The sequence below is a fragment of the Balaenoptera physalus genome (genome assembly GCF_965194825.1).
Source record: "Balaenoptera physalus genome assembly, chromosome: 7".
In the NCBI taxonomy this organism is placed as follows: domain Eukaryota; kingdom Metazoa; phylum Chordata; class Mammalia; order Artiodactyla; family Balaenopteridae; genus Balaenoptera; species Balaenoptera physalus.
Window position 1 is genome coordinate 34,364,796 of NC_138886.1, and position 13,602 is coordinate 34,378,397.

The 13,602-nt window shown below is 38.2% G+C and overlaps 1 protein-coding gene across 1 annotated transcript in view; it reads right to left on the reverse strand.

The window, feature by feature from the left end:
* The window catches only part of TDRD7 (tudor domain containing 7), an 89,609-nt gene that overhangs the window by 34,751 nt on the left and 41,256 nt on the right, over window positions 1-13,602 (reverse strand). The window contains exons 5-6 of the mRNA XM_082468559.1: window positions 13,374-13,447; window positions 10,854-11,071 (exon numbers count right to left, since the gene is read on the reverse strand). Of these exons, the coding sequence (XP_082324685.1) occupies window positions 10,854-11,071; window positions 13,374-13,447 (292 nt within the window). The remainder of the gene's footprint in view (window positions 1-10,853; window positions 11,072-13,373; window positions 13,448-13,602) is intronic.

Consider the following 13,602-nt stretch of genomic DNA (forward strand, 5'->3'; position numbering starts at 1 on the left):
ATACAATGGAATATTACTCAGCCATAAAAAGAAACGAAATTGAGTTATTTGTAGTGAGGTAGATGGACGTAGAGACTGTCATACAGAGTGAAGTAAGTCAGAAAGAGAAAAACAAATACCGTATGCTAACACATATACATGGAACCTTAAAAAAAAAATGGTTCTGAAGAACTTAGGGGCAGGACAGGAATACAGACGCAGATGTAGAGGATGGACTTGAGGACACGGGGAGGGGGAAGAGTAAGCTGGGACGAAGTGAGAGAGTGGCATGGACATATATACATTACCAAATGTAAAATAGCTAGCTAGCAGGAAGCAGCCGCATAGCACAGGGAGATCAGCTCCGTGCTCTGGGACCACCTAGGGGGGTGGGATAGGGAGGGTGCGAGGGAGACGCAAGAGGGAGGAGATATGGGGATATATGTATAGCTGATTCACTTTGTTATAAAGCAGAAACTAACACACAATTGTAAAGCAATTATACTCCAATAAAGATGTTAAAAAAAAAAAAAAGAATCCCGGTTATTACAGTTTTAGATTTAGACATGGCAGTCCTCCATATCCAAAGCCAGCTGAGCCTGCTGGGCCCATCTTAAAATGCTTCTTCAGTCTTCACCTAGCAACATCTTCACAACTCTTTGCAACACCTTCTCTGAAGTGGATGGCAGAGGCTAATTTCAATGGAGTATAGTCCATCTTATTCATCTGAAATAACTCTCACAAGCCGCATGCCCTATCTGTCCACATGGCTTCTTCTAATCCAAAAGAGGACAACAGTTCTTCAGTTTAATGATCCTTTTCTTTCCAATAAGTTAACTGGGAATATGAGATACTTCAATGTTTGTTTACTAATCTCCCCCACTCTTGGCCCCAAAGCTTCCATTCCACCTGTGCTTTAGATGCAATCAGGACCAATTACCTAACAATGTAATTGTCAAATCTGTCAAACCTCTAAACATGACCTCTGAACATGACCAGCACACTGAGTTCTTCTAACTAGGGATTACTATCTTAACAGAAGTTATGAATATTAGGTCCACTTGATGTGAATTTGGTCAGGACAAGAGGAGAATTCCCATTTTTCTGGCCTTTATTCCAGAATAATGCTTAAAGATCACCTGGAAGTAGTAAGCTTCCAGGGCTTTGTCTGGAGCATTTATATCAAGCTTTGCCAGTAGCATTTATATCAAGCTTTGCCAGTCAGCCTATAAAGTAGATTTTTGACCAGTAAGCCTGAGTTTATTCAAAGTACAAACAATGGCCAAATAATCATCTGAACTAGAAGGCAGGTTTGTTTCCTCAGCAGTTTTATTTTCATTGTTTAAAGTAGATACCCTACCCCAGCCCCCAGCAATCCCCAAATGACTAGTTCCTTGAATTGTAGCCACTTTCCAATTTTTACTGGCTTCTTCTTGATCTCATAAGCCAGTTATGTGCCTAATTCTACTTTATTCTCTAGCGATTTGGCCTCTTTGAATTCAAATTAGCATCTACTAAGATTAAACATAAGCCTGACTTTAGGAACAGAACCTGACACTAACTGGAGTTGATTCAGATGTTCTTCAACATGTTAGACAAGTATTCATGGATAATTTAGTGACATGGAAGATATGCCTGGTCCAGGTACTTCATTAGCCAATCTTTGGAGAATAGCTGAAGGGTTACTCAATTCAAAGGAAAAGATCATGAAACTCATATTGTTTAGAATTTAAAATATATGTAATTTAAGACAAATGTAATTTTTTTCAACTTAAACTCTTTGTTTTAAATTTTTCATGAAAGTGAAAATTTGCTTTTCTCAGGCATTCCAATGTGATCACCATCTGTCCTCCACAACATGTGTCTTCTTTTTAATTTTCTGGTCAATGGGCTTAGAAACAACACCTATTACTATATCTATTCCTAGCCTATGAGAATCTCCCCAAAGGCAAGAAATTGCTGGAATGTGGGTTACAGTATGGTGTCCACTCTTCACTGTGCTCTGGTACATCTGACCAGATTTACATGCTGTTCTCTTGTCTCATCCCCCAAAACAGAACAGCTGTCTTCTGGCCTTCATAAATGACCAAGGTAAGTCAACAGCTACTTGAAACATGGCTTTTATTATTTCCTTAGTGTGATAATCAGCTGCTAATCATTCCAGTTGGATCTTTCAAGAGGGTGCTTTTACAACTTCTATTGGGTTGGCCAAAAGGTTCGTTCGTTTTTTCTGTAAGATGGCTCTAGTAGCACTTAGTTTTTTCTAACTTCATTTGAAATGATTTTGTTAGATTGTATTGTGACAGCCATCATATCAGTGTGCATTTAAAAAAAGACTTATCAAAATTGGTGAATTTTTGTGTAGCCATTTTAATACTGAAGATGGAAGAAAAAAAGCAACATTTTCCACATATCATGCTTTATTATTTCAAGAAAGGTAAAAACACAACTGAAACGCAAAAATAAGGTTTGTGCAGTGTATGGAGAAGGTGCTGTGACTGATCGAACACGTCAAAAGTGGTTTGCGGGGCTTCCCTGGTGGCTCAGTGGTTAAGAATCTGCCTGCCAATGCAGGGGACATGGGTTCGAGCCCTCGTCCGGGAAGATCCCACATGCTGCGGAGCAACTATGCCTGTGTGCCACAACTACTGAGCCTGTGCTCTAGAGCCCGTGAGCCACAACTACTGAAGCCCACGTGCCTAGAGCCCGTGCTCCGCAACAGGAGAAGCCACCACAGTGAGAAGCCCACGCACCGCAATGAAGAGTAGCCCCTACTCGCCGCAACTAGAGAAAGCTCGTGCGCAGCAATGAAGACCCAACGCAGTCAAAAATAAATAAATAAAATAAATAAATTTTAAAAAGTGGTTTGCGAAGTTTTGTGCTGGAGATTTCTCGCTGGAAGATGCTCCACGGTCGGGTAGACCAGTTGAAGTTGACAGTGATCAAATCGAGACATTCATTGAGAACAATCAACGTTATACCACGTGGGAGATAGCCAACATACTCAAAATATCCAAATCAAGCACTGAAAATCATTTGCACCTGCTTGGTTATGTGAATCACTTTGATGTTTGGGTTCCACATAAGTTAAGCGAAAAAAACCTTGACCATATTTCCACATTTGATTCTCTACTTAAACGTAATGAAAATGTTCTGTTTTTTAAAACAAATTGTGACAGGCGATGGAAAGTGGATATTGTACAATAATGTGGAACGGAAGAGATCATGGGGCAAGCGAAATGAGCCACCACCAACCAAAGGCTGGTCTTTATCCAAAGAAGGTGATGACGTGTATATGGTAGGATTGGAAGGGAGTCCTGTTATGAGCTCCTTCAGGAAAACCAAACGATTAATTCCAACAAGTACTGCTCCCAATTAGACCAACTGAAACCAGCACTTGACGAAAAGCATCCAGAACGAGTCAACAGAAAATGCATAATCTTCCATCAGGATAACGTGAGACCGCATATTTCTTTGACGACCAGGCAAAAACTGTTACAGCTTGGCTGGGAAGTTCTGATTCATCCGCCATATTCACCAGATATTATTGCACCTTCGGATTTCCATTTACTTAGGTCTTTACAAAATTTTCTTAATGGAAAAAATTTCAATTCCCTGGAATACTGTAAAAGGCACCTGGAACAGTTCTTTGCTCAAAAAGATAAAAAATCTTGGGAAGATGGAATTATGAAGTTGCCTGAAAAATGGCAGAAAGTAGTGGAACAAAAGGGTGAATACGTTGTTCAATAAAGTTCTTGGTGAAAATGAAAAATGTGTGTTTTATTTTTACTTAAAAACCGAAGGCACTTTTTGGCCAACCCAATAGTTCCTGTGGTCTAATTGATTCAGGTACATACCTGAGAAGGGGGTCAAAAGGCCTCCTGTTCTATAGGAGAAGACTCAGGATCATAATCCTGCCATTTTCTTCCATGCTTTCATTGTTTTGTGGCTCTTCAGTTTTTTCTTTGGTTTTGGATATCCACCCAAAAAATCACCAGTCCAATGACTGGAAACTGGCATGACCTGGAACTCCATAGATTTACTATGTATGGGTCCTTACCTCCAACTCCCAACAGCAGAGACAGGTAGGTAAACCTAAAGGATTAACTCCTTACACCATGGAGTTCAAGCCATCTCCTTTGGTGATCATCAGAAGATTCTAGTGTCTAACATGCCTTAAACCTTCTATTCCCACAAGTTCACTATATTTAGCTTGATTTCTGCCTCATTTGGAATCACAACTTGAATGAGATACTTCTCTCACATCCCTCTGAGTTTTTGTAAGTTTGGAGTTGACAGATTAGGTTTGGTAGATGTGAGACTCAAGGACTTAAAACATCAACTTCTTCAGGAGCCCTACAAGTTCACACAAATAGAAGTCTTCATGCTAAATGCCTAGAAATTGTCTTCTTAATTCTAAGAGGTCTTTACTTCTTCCTAATTTACCTGTGCTGTAAAGTTCTTGAAGCCAAACTCCTCTGAGTCTATGAAGGCTCACCTGCTAACCCTGCAGCATAGGCTGCTGAGGTAAACTTACTGTTTCTTATGGAATTAGAATTTTCTTTGGGATTCTGTAACAGAATTGGTATTGTCCAATTAAATCAAAAAGTCTCAAAGCAGTTGTATGGGTCTCATTCAGACACCGTTTTGTTTCCATTGGGTAGTAGTTCTTTGTGTTGAAGCTTTAAATTACATTCTAAATTTCATTTTATATGGTCACCACCCAATACCAACCTCAGACAGTATGGTAAAATCACGTTTACCTGTAGACCTGCCTTCCAGCACTCCAACTATTAGCAGTGGCTTGGAACTCAAAAACAAACCAATTAAAAAACTCAATTTCAGCAGGCAGTAAAGACCTCTGGGTACCTAGCAACAACTAAAACATCAAAGAGCCACTGACCAGAAGCTTGCACCCTATGATTAGCGAGTTCACAGAAAGAAAGACTGGTTGATTACCTTCTACAGAGCTCAGTCTTTTTGTGTTAATGCTGAGAAGTGCTGGGAAAGTTAGACAACTGAGAAAGAGATGAGGAAATGGTCCCCAATGGCCTGACTGGGCCACAGTGAAGACAAACTGATAGGTTCAGATCTGAAGCCTCTAAGGGCAGTGGGTGGGGTTTATACTGCACGCAGGATAATACACTGAGATGAGCTAACACCCAACTCAGCATTCCAGACCACCTACAACTGCCACCCTCTCTGCAGCGGTTCATGCTACGCCCAAGATTATTCAGCAAGGGTTATAATTTTTAGTCGCTTCTGTTTAAGAAAGTACAGATGTTTGTGGCATATTCCACAGAGGTTTAATCAAAGGTAAAGGTAAAAAGTTCCTTGTAGATGGTACCCTGTCTGTTCACAAACCACCTATCCAGAGAAACTCTTTCTCCACCATCTTGGGTAAGTAGTTTTATAGACATTATGTATTTCAAGGCTAATACTCTTTCACTCCCATCCCTTTCCTAGTAAGGACTTCACACTGATGCTGACTACAACCATTTATATTTCGATAAACTTCAAGCCATTTTCCTTTAGTGTGGCCCAAGGTTAGGCCCTTGTTCACAGGTCCCCTTCAGGAAGACATTATCCTGGTTAAATGTGTGCGGACCTTTTGGGCATGATCTTGGCTGGCAGCTGTGGCTTTCACTGTGCATTCTAAGCTAAGTAGGTACTAGATATGCTTCTCATTACCTTTGTGGGGAGCAGGATCTGCTCCTCTAGGATGGCAGAAACTCACTTCATCTAAGAGTTTTAGTTCCTTTATCCACTGCTCTTACTTTTCAATTTAAACTTTTGTTCCGCCCTCTTTAGCGTTTCCTCTGTTTTCACTGAGATAGGCTCCTCTATAGAGCTTGCTGGGTATGCCTCTAGTTTACCAGTGGGTTTTAACTTGCTTACATTTAAGCTGGACTGTTCCTGGAAAAATAACAGCTGTCTTTTCCTATACACCTGCTATGTTTCTTTTTTTCTTTTTTCTTTTTGGCCACACTGTGCAGCATGTGGGATCTTAGTTCCCCAACCAGGAATCAAACCCACGCCCCTGGCATTGGAAGCACGGAGTCTTAACCACTGGACCACCAGGGGAAGTCCCCTATAGACCTGCCATGTTTCTATACTGTACTGGCAGCTGTTTATAGTTTGTGTAACTTAATTCTAACAACCCTAAGAGATGGGAAGAAACAGTCACATTTTAGAGCATACTGAAGCCCAGATTTGTATGCTGAAAGTAACACCACTAAGAAATGGCCAGGGCAAAAACCTAACTGCAAAGCCCAAACTCTTTCTATTGTACTATTGGGCCTTATGGGTAGTTTTCTGTTTCAAGTACCAGAACAGCAATGTCACATTACTCCCCTGCTGCCCTATTTTGATTTCGCCGCAGTGCTCTTTTATCTTTCTCCTATTCAGATGGTCACTGAAATTGAATTTAAAAACTGTTCCAATGTGTTCATTGCATATTTCTTTTTATTGGTGAAAAGTTAGAAAAGAAATTGGATTCCAATTAGATATTATGGCTGTACTTTCAAGTACTAGCTTTACTTCTCGTTGCTGCTTCTGCTGCCATGGCTGCATAGACTGTATCAACACCACTAAGCCTGAGGATATATCACTGCTGTTTCATTTCTGTTCACTTCCTTAGAAATTCAATTTGTTTTTAACCCAGAAATATCCAGGCTTTAAAAACAGAGGCAATTCATTTTGCATGAGCTGACAGGTGCTTTATCTTATATAATTAATTACCACAAAGTTAAGACAAATTCCTGAACATACAAAAATACAAAAATATGTAAGTGGCAGAACTGCTGTTGCCTCTTTTGATATTACAGAAATTGCTATATTGACGCAATCCAGAACTTTAGGAATTTTTAAAAGTCTGAGGTATTAGAGGACTAAACGACTTAAAATAAAGCTCAGTGATTTCTAACGGACAGAAAAATGACATATAAAATACAGACTAACAGTAAAACCTTTTTATAAAAGCATGAATAATTAGCGTCATTAGGTATTTTTTCTCATTTACAACATTCTATGTTCTCATTCACTAAATGTTATGTTCTGTAATTAAGGCCTGAGGTGCTTCCAGCTGAACTCAGAATGTTTCCCACTATCCTGAAGTTGCCTCCCACTGCTCCTACGCTAGGTCTTTCAGGCTACTGGCAGAGAGCCTTCTCAGCTGAGTGCATCTATTCCTATCTGGCTCTAAACGAGCCGCCCAGCTCTCCACACAGCTTCAGGTAAGGCACTAAAGACAGATATTGTCTCAGGTAGGAATGGAGACGTTTCTCCACCCATGTTTCAGAGTGGATTTCAACAAAATCTCTGATGTTCAACAGTAATTGTCACAAGATTTGAAATTTTACTAGAAATTGAAGTCGGCCAGAGGCTCTGGATCCTGCGTGACCTCATGGCAGGGACCCACTAAGTTTCCACCAAATGATGACTCTTTAATAAACTGAATTGGCCCGTTTGCCTCTTGAGTTTCTTCTTGAGCCACTCTCTTCTTATTGAATTTCTTACAGTTTCCTGAAAAAGCCATGTTTTTCTGTCTCAGGCTTTGGCACAGGCTGTTTCTTTTGTCTGAGGTGCCTTTTCCCCAGCATTCCCACCTTTGTCTAACTTACTTCAACTCATCGCTCAGGTTTTAGTGTAACAGACACCTCCTCTGGGAAGCTTTTCTTGACTCATCAGACTACGTCACATCCTCCTGTTTACACGTTTCCTTAGCACCCTGCATTTCTCCTTCATAACTATTGCAGGCTTGCCCTTATCTGCTCAATGTTTATTTTCCCTGTTGGACAGTAAGTTCCGTAAGGGCAAGGTCCAGGTCTGTCTTGTTTACTGTTATTCTTAGCACCCAGGTCAGTGGGTGGCTCACAGAAGCATTTTATAAATACTAGCCAAATACAACAATTAAGGAGAACATTATTAATAAGGCCACCACTTTAGAACAGCCAAGAGATGTTGCTATCCTTCTCCTAGGACCCAACGGCAATTCTTAGATGCCAGTATCCTTGGTCAACAGCCTGCCATCTTGGGCTCTTTGCCTTTCGAAGACAGCTTCTGCACAAGTTCCATTTCCCTCGAAAGTTGCCTAGGAACACTATGGAACTGGGTCACCATTGTTAATATGATTTTATATTCTCTTTAGCTTTCAAAACTCTCAGTCCACATTTTGTTGTCAGAGAGATCCAAAAGGTTAAGGACAACAGATTCAAAGCCTCCTTCTGCCTGCATCAAAATACCATCTAACAACCTTGTAAAGTGACTTATAGCATATAGCTGATTAAATCTTCATGAAGGTAAAATTTCAGAGCTTTTATTTGGTCCCTTGAGCTGATGCTACCCATCCTATATTCAAATGGAAATCCTGCAAGTGATTATCTCTGGGAGATAGGATGATGGGGGATTTTTATTTCTTTTATAACTTTATTTTTCAATATTTTTATATGGGACATTTTACATGACTGGGGGGAGAAAGCACTTTTTTTTTCTTCTAAAATAAAGAAGTACACTGCACTCAGATTTCTTCTTCACTTACACAACAAGACATATGGAGATACACATTACTAAGTCTTTCTTACCCTAAAATTTCTGCACTGTGTTCTAACCTGTCTGACCCTGTTTGCAGTAGAATCAGCCCTGGGCATGCTATCAGTTTTTCAGCAAGATGAAAAGCAAGAAGTCAGAAAAAAGGGAAAATAACCATGGTGTAACTGTTTAAAACTGCCTAAAAATAAACATGGTGTAACAGTTTGAAACTGTTTACCAGTAGGCTGTTTAAAAAAAAAAAATCAGAGCTATTAAAAAAACAGTTTTGAAAAATATCAACAGATGTCATTAAAACTGGCAGTTTTTGTCATCCTAGACACAATGCTTCACTAAGTAAATTCTCACACCTGACAATTGATAGTGATTGCATCTAAACAGTCCTACTCAAAACTGAGAGAAACAGCATGGAGATAAGAAAGATACATTACATTTCTGCATCACATTCCACCCTCACTGCCTGGACAGAAAATAATCATGCAACAGAGATGCATTTGAGCAACCAAAAAATTAAAAATCAGTCATTTCAGCACCTGAAATTTAGTAGGAAACCACCCACTTTAGATAAAGTTTTAACATCAAAGAGATAGGTACTCTCTCTCCTGCAGTCCTAGCAAGAGAAATTTTGAGGCTTTGCAGATATGCAGAGTAGCGAGGATGAAAATTTCCCGCCAAAAGTCATAAATTAAGCTACACAAATACTAGTAATTATCATGCAGTGTAAAACAAAGTGACCAGAAACATAATACATTAAGAAGAATTTGTGAAGTTAATTTAAAATTCTTTTACTCCAAAGATAATTTCTTTATCGAAGCTTAATAGTGAGTTATATGTGTATATTCACAATAAAAGGGTTTAAAGTTCATTGAAGACATAAGTTCATGAATGTCTACGGATTTAAAAAATAAAAGAACCATATGCATTCCAAAAACGAGCTCCAGGCCCTGAACCTTCAAATCAAGCAGCCTGGTGAAACCTCAGAAGTCCCCTTCAAGATTATGGAAACCTAAGGGGGTCCTCAAATGCTGCTAAACCTGCATCCAGTGAGAATATTCTTTGCAGAAAGGAGTAAAAATGGAATGAATTGAATAGCAACCTTAGGAATTCCCACTACAAGAATAAACCCCATATTCAACATAAATCAGTGATAACATTCTTATGATCATTCTTGACTTTATAGGTAGGGAAACAGCCATAATTCCAGAGTTTGACATTTCTTCTTGTTTTCCCACTTCACACTGTATGTATATATTCATCAGCACATCACATTGCCCTAAGGTGGTCTCAGCCCCCAAAGCAGTGCATGGTATCTGCAGGTGCAGAGTGAATGATGTAAGAACAAATAAGACAGATAGATGGATGGATGGATGACTCTTGACTGGAAAGCCCATGGGACTGGAGTGGGTGTCAGTGCCCTGGAGGAAGAAGTGGTTATAAAAATACATGCTGTCTTTAGGTCAGGTGCTTATAAGAGAGAGTGGCCCACACTCTGCCCAACAGGGTTGGGGGCCAAAATATATATTAAGTTAAAGAAATGAAAGCCCTCTATCAAGCAATAATTGTCATGCATATTTAGTTCTATAAGCTTGGAAGCACCAAGTAACTGCTAATTTAGAAGTTATTTTGTTGAATAAATTCTATGTAAATAAACATTAAGAAATATCTAAAAATTAGTTATTTTGGTTTAAGAATCTAGTTGTCTCTATCTCTGGATGAACTAAAAGATGTCTAATAAACTACTCTGATCCATCGTTTTATTATAATAGATTCTCAAGTAGGAACAGGCATGGAAATAGATGTCACCTCACTTTTCAATATTTTTCTCCAAAGAAATTTGTGAATAGTTTAAATCTGAACCCTGTATTAATTTTTTTAGATGTAGTCTATAAATAATTAGCCAAAATAACTAAAATTTGTTCAGCTGAATGTCTTTAAAAATGCTCAGGAACAAGAACATAAAATTTGAGGCTAACAAAAAATGTTCTATTACCAGTTAAGTTCAAGTTATTAAGACAACAAAGCCATCAGTATCTATTGGTAACAGTTCAGTACAAAATGGTATATATATTACCACATATTAAATGTATTTAAAAATAACTTAAAATCTATAAAAACAGCAATTACAACACACACAAGACCTCAGCCGTGACATATTTCTCCTATAAATAAGAACCGGTATGTGTTAATCGTAGTCATAAAGATTAATGAAGCAATATTATGTAAAGAGCTTCGTGCTCCCCAAATAAAAGGTGATATTACTAACAACTCAAAATCTGAAAGTGCGGCAGGGAGGAGGCATCAGGAGGGAGGAATAAGAAGAAACGTACCGTGCAAATATGAGGCCAGTGTTCAAACTGTTGTAAAATTCCTTGATTAAGTTCTTCTTTATATAATTCTTTGTAAAAATGTGGAAGCTTAGATATCCAAATGCCATTGTTATGCTTGTTTAGTATTTCCTTTATGCGGTTTTGAACCTCATCCATTTTATAAGTGTAAGAGGCAGGAGGCGTGGCATTTGGTTTTTCAACAGCCTGATTTAAATTATCTTTAAATTAAAAAATATGATAGAATTAACCAGAATGCTTAACATTTTTGATTATCCCCATTACCTAGTATTTGTGTCTTCAGGCTTTGTTATACTTCAGGCTTGGGGGGGTTAAGGGACTTTCAAAGGGAGCAGGATTAGGAGAGCAGGACCACGGCAATTTCATTCTAAGTTTTAACCCTGAAATAACCAAGAAGGTCAACAGCCACTCAGAGAGGGAAACTAGCCCCTTTATTTTCCAAGGATACGTCATGGTTTAATTTAAACTCATAAAGAATAATGAAATTTATTATTTAACCAATCATTTTCTAATTGCAACTAAGAAAGGTTAAATTTTAGACAATAACGGTATATATGTAATGATAAGTTTAAAGCTATATTTTACAAAGCCTAAGGATAATGCCTTAATAGTAAGATCAAAGAACATTTTATAAAAAATAAGTAATTGTCCAGGTTTTAAGGTATGATCAATTTTTCCCTTTATTAATGAGAAAAAAATAATTTAGCAATAAATGAAAGTTCAAAAATTGATCCACCTGTAATAATCATCCTAGCCTCAGTTTACAAACATAAATAAAAGGTTTGGTGCTCATAAATGACTATTAATGATTTGTTTTTATTTCTCCAATCCAATCCATTCATCTTTCACAAGCGAATATTTATAAAGTTTTGGCTAGCTCTCTTACTCACATTTATTTTTTATTTAAAACTTAGAATGCCTGAGTTAACACCCTAAGGCAATAAAGAAATTTAAGTGTCCCCAATAGCTGATATTTCTGGTATTTTAAGAACTATGAAATTCATTCCAAACCTTTTCTAAATTTTACTGGGATACAGATCAGAGTATTTTAAAAATTACCATCTATAAGCAAAATATGTTCATATTTTAATCATATAGTATTTCTGCTGGGATTCAACAATTTTTATTTTATTTTATTTTTTAAACTGGGTGGTGGAGACACATAGGCTGGTCTGGGGATGCTGGCCTTTGAGGACGCCAGGAAGCCAAAGGGAGAGCTGTTCCTTGAGGATGGCTGGATGCTGACTCTGCTTTACCCACCATAGGGCACGAGACCTGCCCTTGCTGAGACTTGGTTTGGCTCAGCCAACAGAAGGGTCCAGGATGTCCACATACATTTCCTATTAAAGGCACAGTTAATTTATAAAGTTCTTCCCAAATAATGATATATAAAAGAACCAGGAAGAAAGAAAAGATGAGTTTCTTGGAACTGGCCAGTCCCTCCCTTAAAGAGAGAGTGTCAGCAGCTGACATATAGTTGGAGGCTTTGCAAATGCACCTGCTCTGTGGGGCCACTGGAGTCAGCTAAGCTTCTGTACCTTTTGTTAAACAAATCAAGGAAGTAATTTAGGCTGCCAGCAGGTAGGAGAGGTTATGTATAAGTGTGTGTAAATCAGCTGCTGGGTGAATCATAATCCTCCTGAAACAAGTCCTCTTGGTTCTGCAGAAAACGCTTATTCTAATGTAAAGGATTTACAGCCTCTAAAGGGTATACGACTTTACTGAGTAGTCATTTTTCAGAAAATGCATATGTAAAAGTAATTGATATAAACAAGAGTCAAATTGTTCAGTTAATTTCTATGAGAAATACTGGAGATATATTCCTATGGAAAAAAATGATTTCAACTCAGTAAGAATCACACTTAAAGCAGCAAATCATTTAAAACCACATTTAAATTTCATGCAGCATAATTTCTGAAAATACTGTATCCCTTGGGTGGGTCTAAGAGCAGGGAATTAACACTGGTTGGAGGAGACAAGATGAGTGTGTGCACTTCTAATCTTCAGATTCTTCAACTTTATTATGTCTTCTATTGATTTCTTAACAGTCCTTTTGGATTTTATATATTTATATTCATATTTAGATGCTTAGTGGTCAATGCACAGAGTTTAGGGGCCCAGATTTTACATGGTAGAGTATCTGAAACTATTTTATGAGTTGAAGTCCCCTATTTATGTGCTTTAAAGCTTACTCTCTAATGAGTAAGAGAGTGACAAGGGACACAAATATCTCTGTAGGTAACACGTGGAAGTGAAACAGAATAGGTCTGGTATGAGGAAGGTCTCAAGTCAGAATAATAATGATATCCTTGGAGGTATTACTTTCTCTTTAGATCACTTCAATTCATAACTTAAAGAAATCAGAAAAGAGGGGAGGAAAGATGTATTCCAAGTGGGAGAAGGTGAGAACAAATGTCAAAAGCCACCATTAGATATTTTTTGGGGGGCTCTGAGGCTCCAGAAACCATAATGTATCACGAAAATAATGTTTAGAAAACATACCACTCATTTCCTTAGTACAGGTTCTTGAGTGATGCATCTGAAAAGGTGGCAAAAGTGATGCCTTTGGGCTAAACCTAAGGTATAAAAAAAAGGTAAATTAACATTCAAATAGCAAAGTCAATACCAAGTTTCAAACACCATACTTTTCATTTAAAGTCTCCGTGGCATTGAGCAGCAAAATAAGTCATTAAAATATTTCAAAAGGGGCAAAAATTATAATGATACCTGG